General features: G+C 38.8%; 1 protein-coding gene across 1 annotated transcript in view; it reads left to right on the top strand.

Annotated features, from left to right (window-relative positions):
- Window positions 1-9,117, top strand: part of PTPRQ (protein tyrosine phosphatase, receptor type, Q) — a 106,132-nt gene that overhangs the window by 53,585 nt on the left and 43,430 nt on the right. The window contains exon 26 of the mRNA XM_010008044.1: window positions 3,838-4,170. Coding sequence (XP_010006346.1) covers window positions 3,838-4,170 — 333 coding nt within the window. The remainder of the gene's footprint in view (window positions 1-3,837; window positions 4,171-9,117) is intronic.

The following is a 9,117-nucleotide window of genomic DNA, read 5'->3' on the forward strand; positions in this document are numbered from 1 at the left end:
TGAGAGCAGACTACTAGCTTTGGAAAGGGCCAATTATCATTGCATCCAGACGAGCATAGAGAATTAGGGCCAAGATCTATGGAAGTAACTTCTATTTAGGTGCTCAGCTTCCTGCCAACTTCAGTGGGAGTTCGGGCACGTAAATAGGCTTTTAGGAGCTTAAAATCCCATGTGGATTTTACTTCAGGCACTTTTCATTGGAGTTTGGCCATCATGTGAAAAATGGTGGATGAACCTGAAAATACCTCATTCCTCCTCCAGTTCAGAAATTGAGCTCATCAGTATTTCACGGCCAGCCTCTCTGCCAGCTCCCTGGTTGGCTTTCAGAAGCTGGATTAAAAGCTATTACATGGAGAACAATAGAGTACATTGCACTAAAGATTTCAGACTTTGAAAAACACCCTACTCACAGAGCTAGCTGAATTATACCAAATGCAATATAATTCAATAAAGAAAGACTGTCAGATATGAGACTGAAGGGGTCCTACCCATGATTCCTGGGAAATTTGAATATGGGATTAGCACTAGAAAGCCAGCTAGCTAATCAGAGCACAGTCATAGACAATTAGTGTTCTGCACTACCACAGACACAGCTTTCTTCCTGCCTTTTCCAGCAAGTACACCTCTCTGGAAACCAGGAATAATAATAAAGTTCCTGTTAGGCACGTATCAAAGCAGCAGTGTAGGAGAGCAGATTAGTAAATCTTTCTTACAGTTCCAATTTAATCTGAAAGAAGATTTGACAAAGATGCAATTTTTTCTTCAAATTTATTCTTTTTTTTTTTTTTTTTTTTTTTACTATAGGCAGTGATCTCTTCATCATAGTTGAGTCATGTTTAGAAAATTTAAACAAGCTGCATGATTATTCTAGGAAGCATGGCATGGTTTGTTCAAATTGGTACCATCTGTGGACAGAAAAAGTTTGGGGAATTTTAGTCATTCTTAAGGAATGGAAATCTGATTCTCCATGCTAGAGTAATTGTAATCCTCTTTGTATCTGTAACCCAATAGCATAGTTGTCTTGAAGTCGTCTCATTGAACACAATCATCAAGTGCAAGGGACACGGTACCACTGGATGTCACTGCTCCTCGCTGTGGCCCTCAGAGCAAGCCTCTCATTTGCTCTGCATTTAGATACGATCTCATTTTTTCTAATGAGAGATTACATTCATACTTTATTTGACTATGCAAGCAATGAATAAAATGGACAAGATTTTAAACCAACAAATGCTTAAAGCTTTGATTCAATTTTAAATATCTGTGTAGGTGCTGATGGAGAACGTTTTTCTACATCTTCTGCCAACTGACCTTCTTTTTTTCTAGGTTAGAAATATTTTGTGTATATGGGTCTTACTAAACTGGAAACATGGTGACATAAAATAGAAGTAAAAGCTTTGCAGGAAAGAAGTAGTACTTGTCTAATCTGTCTGTTGTCTTGGTATTTGCATGTTTTTCTTTCAAAATGATGGTTTTGATGTAACATTACTGACCAGGATGATCACAGAGACTGTCTTCAGCCTTGTGAGAGTAATGTGCATGGGTTCCCCTTTGGTTAGAGGCAAAAAAGACACTTCTCTAGGGAACAGATGAGGAGAGAAACATAATTTTCCTGCACCCTGTTCTTCTTCCCTCCCTGTGGGAGTTTATATCTTTCCACCAAATGCAAGGAGACTCACAGATTCTGTTTTTATTATACTTCCGTTGTTCTGCTTGAAAGCCCATGTCAGAGCCACTGTTACTTTTCCTGATATAATTTCTAGTTCTGTGAAAGTGCCAAGCATCTTTTCCATCTTTACTGCCATATTGCCAGCTTACATTTCTTTTTGATGAAACTGGGGAAACAGGGTACTCTGCTTGAGAAGTAAAGCCCACCATGCTGACTAGAACAGGGCACATCTCTTCCTGCCTGTGGTTGGCCTCTTTGGTCTGCCGTGTTTTAGGCACAGAGACAGCAGTTGTGCCAGCCGTGGCTCTACCAGCTGCACATTTGAGCAAGGGAAGGCATATATTTTCACCTCCCTCTTGGCACTAAGCAAGCCACCAGTTACTATCTCCTTTATTCCAAGCCCCTGCTTCAGTTTTTAATCAAGTCTTTCATTTAGATTTGAGTATAGTTCAATAATCAGTTTTCAGCAGATGAAGTTAGTAAGGTAGACTCAGAGACGTTAAAGCCAGTTGCTTCCATCTCCATGTTGTATACTTTCATACTTCAATTCCAGACCTGCCAATGCTGGTTTTTCCTGTTGCAAGAATTCCTGGCGTTGTGTGCCTGGGAAGCTGAGGTCATATTCATTATCTAAAAAAGATTAATCTACTTGGAGTGAGAAGGAGAAGAATTTGATTTTCTTAAATTCTTTTAATTTGTATTTGTTCTGATGACTTTGGAATTGCTGACTCTTAATTTTTTAATTCCTGGAATATATAGTGTTGGGTCTTCATAGAATCATTGAATGTGTGGGGTTGAAAGGGACCTTTAAAGGTCACCTAGTCCAGCCCCCCCTGCAGTGTGCAGGGACCTTTTTAACTACACCTTGAATATTTCCATGAATGGGGCCTGTGCCTGGCCCCTCTCCTGCTTTGGGCTCATTTAAAAGGATTTTAATTCCTCCACCTTTTCATCATCACTGCTTGATTTGACTCAGAATTTACATTTCTTGTTAAACATTCATATTTAGTGGAGAGGCTTCAGCTTGTTCTTTTATGATGATTTTTATAAACAAATTGTTGCAGATGAAAGCAGAGATCAGATATTCCCACAAGGCTGGAAAGAAAAGGAGGATTTCTCTTTCTTCCCCAATAACGTTGGTCTGAGATCCTTTTATTCTTTATGTAAGCCTTGGTGCTTCTTCAGTTTCAGTTTGAGGATGTATCATGTGTTTTTCTTTCAGCAGCAATACTTCTTCCCCCCAAAGACTCTAAAGCACTCTTTAAAGCTAAGTGCACAAAATTATTTCTGAGCTGAATTTTCTGCACAGTTTTTGCCACAGAGAGTATTAGTATTACCTTACAAAGTCTTAGAGATAATATTATTTTACTGTATGAAATAGCACAAAACCATATGTTGCATCCAGTCTGTGAGAGCTGGTTGTACACTGTTGGCTTAAAATAGATATAGATACATGTGTGTGCTTATGTGTGTGTGCATCTATGCACTACTTCTGTCTCCGTGCACAGAAATACAGCATGTATACCCTCGTGTATGTATGTATGTATATAAATACATGGAAGCACAGTTTATAGGAAGTTTCTTTTTTCTTTTCTTTGTTTAGCTTTTCCTGTTCTTTTAATTTGTTGTTTACTGAACAGCTTGTAAAGCACTTACATGAAGATAGACAAACGTGTTGCATGTATTGATACTTTCCATTTAGAAGCTGAAACAGGACACTTATGAAACCTTGTGATGTTGCTTCAGGATTTCATATGCTACCAAGAGAGAGGGAGACAGATGAGTATTTCTAAGTGAGAGGTGAGGAATCCCAGTTAGCAACAGCAGTAGAAGATGCTATGGATACGCCAAAAATACATTTGCTTGATACTCCCTCCCGAGTTGAGACAGCCCTGAATGTAGCAACAGCAATGTCACACCCCTCAGAGCTGCCCCACATGCCACACCTAGAAGTATTTTTCTTTATTTCAAAAGCTGTAGAAAATGCACACCACCTATATATGAACAGTGTGATTTACACCAATGTAATTACTCCTCATTAACTATATACAAATGAATCTTGGTCTTCAGACATGCATATTAAAATATTTTTTCAACACTGGATAAAAGGGTTATAGTTGCATTCACTTTTCATTCAAATGAAGATATCTTACCGGTTTTTTACTTTGTAGTTCCTAGTGCACCCAGGGATATTGTCTTTTCCAATGTGCAGTCAACGAGTGTGACCTTGAATTGGAGATCACCGAAATCTATCCTTGGCAACTTTCAAAACTACAAAATTACTACACAGCTACAGTCCATCCACTGCAGTGGCTGGGAAGCTAAGGAATGTATTGAATATGAGATGCATCAATATTTATATGAAAATGTGGTTGATGACTGGATAGAAGAGACAGTGTATGGACTGAAAAAATACAGATGGTACAGATTTGCAGTTGCTGCCAGTACAAACATTGGTTATGGCAGTTCTTCACCTTGGATTTCTACGCAGACACTTCCTGGCTGTAAGTAAGGATGTTTTCCGTGTGTCGTGATGTTATAAAAATGTGATGTTCACCTCAATAAGCAGGAACACTTGGTAAAAGTTACTTCTTCAGAGACCTACAATATTGGTGAAGTTAATAAGGATTTATTGCAACTCTTCGCATATAAAATATCTTGATATAAATCATGTAGTTGTTCCCCATATTTGACACTACTTCAGATTTTAATGCCTTTTGGATGCTCTGTTATATTTACACCTTACCCAACAGCAATTTAATTCCTAGTCCACATGTGGAATTGAGAAGTCTGAATTTTGCTACTTTGGGTTGATACACCATTTTCAATCCATCTCTACGTCTGGAATGTGTCAATGAAAAGCAGTCCTTTTTCAATTCTTTGACTAAAAGCCTGTTCTCTTATGTCACAAGAAATTCTGCTGTATGTTTCTGGCAAAGAATTTAAGCAATAGTTTCACAGGTATACAGATTTCTGTCCAATACCATATCTACCTGAAGAGATTACAAATCAGAGTAGCCATGTAACACCTTCAGGACGGTCATGCCTCAGCTGAGGATTTCAGTTTCCAAGTAAGAGAAGAGCTAGTTGTCACAGATAAATCATCGCTAGATATTTGAGAGAAGGGGACATGAAACATAAATTATTTAGGAAGTTGTCATGTTGACATATGACCTTCCCTTCCAGTCCACAGCCAACCCAGGTCAGAGCACATCTGAGATCCGGCCTCTGGCTCATGTAGAGAACCACCACAAGTGACCTGATTAAATCACAGCTCCTTCACTCCTTTCCGCTTCCCAAGAAATTGTAACAGAGATACCAAGGACTTAAGCAGCTGTGTACCAAGGACTATTAAATGGCTCACATACTTTTTTTGTTCCATTCATGTTTTCACACTCCTGTGGATCCAAGAGGCTTTTAAAGAACGCTTTGCATAGTATCTGTGCACTCTCTGTACAGTAACACAGCCATCTATCCTTAAATGCCTCGCAGTTTTTCTACTGGGTAAGGAAATGTTGTCGTCTTTGTTTGTAGATAAGAAATTACAATAGGTAAATTCTAAGCCCCAAAGGGCAAAAAAATTTGGACACTGTGATAGAGAACATCACAACAGCCCATTTTGCATGTAAAACACAGAAGCACTCCTTTGGACTGAGAACTTCTGGAGTCAGATTCAGCTGCAGTGCATGGACTCTCTTTATCCACTGATTCTAATGGGCATGCCATGCCTGTAAATTAATGCAACATTTTAAGTGAATGTAAAAATAAATAAATAATCAGGAAACAATATAACCCTAGATGGAGCAGAAAATAGCTAACAGAAGTAATGCAATTCTTGAGCCAACAGCCCTGGGGAGATTTCTTGCTGTTCAATGGATAGATCTCAGCTGCTGACACATGCAAATACCTATCTTCAAGGAATTGTTGCTGAGTTTAGGACAGTTACAGCTTTAAACTGGACAGAGAGGCAGATAATGAAAACACATATGATCACATAAAATAAGGATCTTCTCTAGGATTTCCTCTGTATCTAGAGTGGTAATTTGATTTAAGTGAGACCTAGTTTCTTTTCAGTCTCACTGAGAATAGTTAAAAGTATAAAAGTCTCAGTAGGCTGGACAAGCCCCTTCTGTACCAATACAGCGTTGGTCTTAGCAGCAGGTCCTCTGTGTGTTCTATTAGCCCGTTTTAAAAATGGTGGTGGGGTAGAAGTTAAAAAAGTTGCAACAGTTCTTCCAGCCCAAGTGTCTGGCTGCTGGCCTGTGTCTGTGGTGAGGGCAGTGGGCAGCAGCAAGTTTCCTAGGAGCTAAAGCAGTGACACATCAAGAGATGAGCTGCCTATAAAACACACTACCCTAAAGTCAAGGAAGTCATGGGCACTGTTCCAGGCATCATGGCTGGGTGCTGTCTTTTTACTGGGGTAATGGCAATCAGCTGAGGAGGGAAAAAATGAGGAAGGTGACATGTCACAGCTGGGTAGCCAGCTGGCAGCTCCCATCGGCTTCAGTAGTGCTGGGCGCTGCCCTGAGCAGTGGCTGATTATGAGGAAGAGCAGGTCTCTATCTACCTGACCTCACACTTGTGAAAGAGTAGTGTTTAGAAAAACAGTTAAACAGACTAAAAAAACCTTAGTTCCCTTCTTTTTTTCACAAAGAGTACTGCCTGTAGCAGGGAAGAGAAACAGAGAGTGTACCAGAAACTGACCTGACACTCTGGGCAGCCTCACAGAGAGTATCCAGAGAACAGGTGTCAATCCCCCTCTCCTTACCCTCGTGGACCGGGCCAAGCATCCTCTGGATTAGCCTGCTGGTGCACAGCCAATATACATGGTCTGTTAGGGCTTAAGAGTACTTAGCTGCTATGTAAAATAGTCTGAGTACTTAGCCCATAAAATCAATGGGAGTTGTGTTTGCAGATTTGAGGGCAGAAGTTAGCCACTGTTTCTGGTTTTCAAGAAGTGCCTCTGTAAGACATTTCTCTGCCAAAGGAAACGTTACCTTGGTTTTGGAATAATAGTGAAATTATTTTTCTACAGAAATAATTGGGCTCTCTGAAATGCATGTTTCTCTTGCGTCTGATGAAAAGGCTATAATCATTATACTCATCTTCAGGGAGTTAAAGCATTCAAGCTGAAAACTGTTAGAATCCGTTCCCAGAATATAAATAGATGAAACATTAACAACAGCAAAAATTACATAACAGAAACCCTAAGTATTATTTGCAATTACTGAGGATTTGACTGTTGTACAAAAGCAGAAATGCATAAGTATTCTGAATATCCAGAGACTAAGATAAGGATCTTAGGTATTTATTTCACTTGTTCCTTATGAAGATAAATGTAAAGGCTATAGGAATTATTTTTAAGATTTTTTAACTCATCTGAAGGTTTCAGACAAAACAAAATGGATGTATTCTGCACTGAAAGTGATTATAGTGTTACTCTGTGGAATATTGTATCGATTGTTCAGTACAGTCCAGTTCTCACATCACACAGATAAACTATTCAGCCTTCTGTCTTGCAGGGTATCCTCACAGGAGTTGTTCTACTGTCTCATAAAGTAGTTTGATGGCACTGTTACTACTTAGCTGATGGATTACTTAAGAGCCAAATCTGCTCCTCAAAATGAAATACTTTCAACATAACACAGATTTATATAGTTACCAGCACAGAAGATCAGTCTTGTGTCACAGTAAGGGAAAGGGCAATAAGTGTTTTCCATAGCTGGGGGAAGCTGTGTTCCCTCACATCTGCACTTACCCCAAGTTTCACTTTCACTGTTTTAAGGAGAATTAGATTGGCCAGACTTGTGCTTTCTGAGAGAATAATCACTTTGGAGGGTCAGTGTTATGTGGAAAATGAATGGCAGCGAGACCACTGACCTTATTTTGGATCCTGTACAGTCACACAATGCAATGCATTTTGGTAAACTGCCAAGTCTCCTAATGCCAGGATATACTGAGATACAAAGGAAAATCCCAGATGTTCAAATGTCCCATGGAGTCTAGGACATAGATGCATGGGGCAGAGGGTTATGCTTCTCTTTTCAGCACCTTCTTTCCCAATCCCTGCTGATACCCAGTTGCTTGGTATACTTAAGGAAATGTCTCTGTGTGGTGAAAAGCAATGAGATTTCATCTCATGTTGTGTGCCCTCTCTTCTGGCAGGTTTTGCCTGAGAGAACTTGTTTTTCTTTGTTCCTTTCATTCTCTCAGAACTAAACACTGAAAAAGAAATATTGACTGCTATAATCTATAAATATTTAAGTACAGGTAAAAGCAATCTAAGTGATTATAAAATGAAGTAACTAAACCTCACACTTAATTTTTATGGGGAAAAAAGAAAAGAAGAGCTGATCTTAACCAAACTGGCAAGCATGAATTTCTATTAGAAGACTGAAGTATTCAGTCTTATTTTTGAGGATTATGCTAAATGATGGGCTATCCAGACTGATCTTCAGACTAACACACTTAACTGCTGCCTTAGCATCAGGACACAGATGGATGGGAAAGATGACCCTGACCTCCATAAGACCCACATTCCTGTGCAAGGATAGAAGCATGATAATCAGGAAATGATGGTTATTAGTTACAGAAAATGCATTATTGTGAAAACCAAGAGAAAAGTGCTTATGAGAGGAAGTGATTGGATTATGGGGGAATGAGAGAATAAGACTAGGTCATTTCTACTGAGTAAATTGCTGTGATTTATAAGAGAAAGGGTATAGTGATATCATGGCCTCGTATTGACTAGATTAATTTCACAAACCTAAATCAGAATGTGGCAGTTACCCACTGAAGCAAACACAGTTTTAAAAAAGATGCTTCTAAGAAACTTACGAAACATTTCATTTTCTAGTTTCCTTTCTAATTATACAGGTTATTTCAGAAGGCATTTCTGAATTTCAGTATCATTTGGTTAATGTCTGATATTGTGCTTTTCATGATTAAAGTAAACCAGATATCAATGCTAGTTAGATTAGATAGTTATCTTAAATACAACATACTCCATTAGATTTTTCTTGCAAAGATCTAAGAACTTATCAAAAGATTATGCTTTAAGTTATTTCACACTGTCATTATATAATGTTAATGTTATAAAAAAGTAATGGAAAATTGTCTTTGGAAATTTGGTTAGTTTGCAACCTAAGGCTCCAGAAGCTCTATATGCATATCATTTTATACTGTTTTTCAGAAATTTCAGCTGGCAGTAAAGGTAATACTACTGCCATAGATACTGAGAGCATTGTTTTAACTAAAGGACATTGTCAGCAATAAGTCTGATATGCATTACTTGCAAAACAAAGTCGATTTGCGATAATTCTAGTGCAATGTGTTTGCCCTTGTATTTAGTTTTATCTGTTCTAACACATCACCTGACAGCAGCCTCCTCTGAGCAGTCTCCCCTTGCACCACCCTTCATGATCCTGCCTACAAATGTTAGTACATTCCTG

The sequence above is a fragment of the Chaetura pelagica genome, unplaced genomic scaffold, assembly GCF_000747805.2.
Source record: "Chaetura pelagica isolate M959 unplaced genomic scaffold, ChaPel_1.0 scaffold50, whole genome shotgun sequence".
NCBI lineage: Eukaryota > Metazoa > Chordata > Aves > Apodiformes > Apodidae > Chaetura > Chaetura pelagica.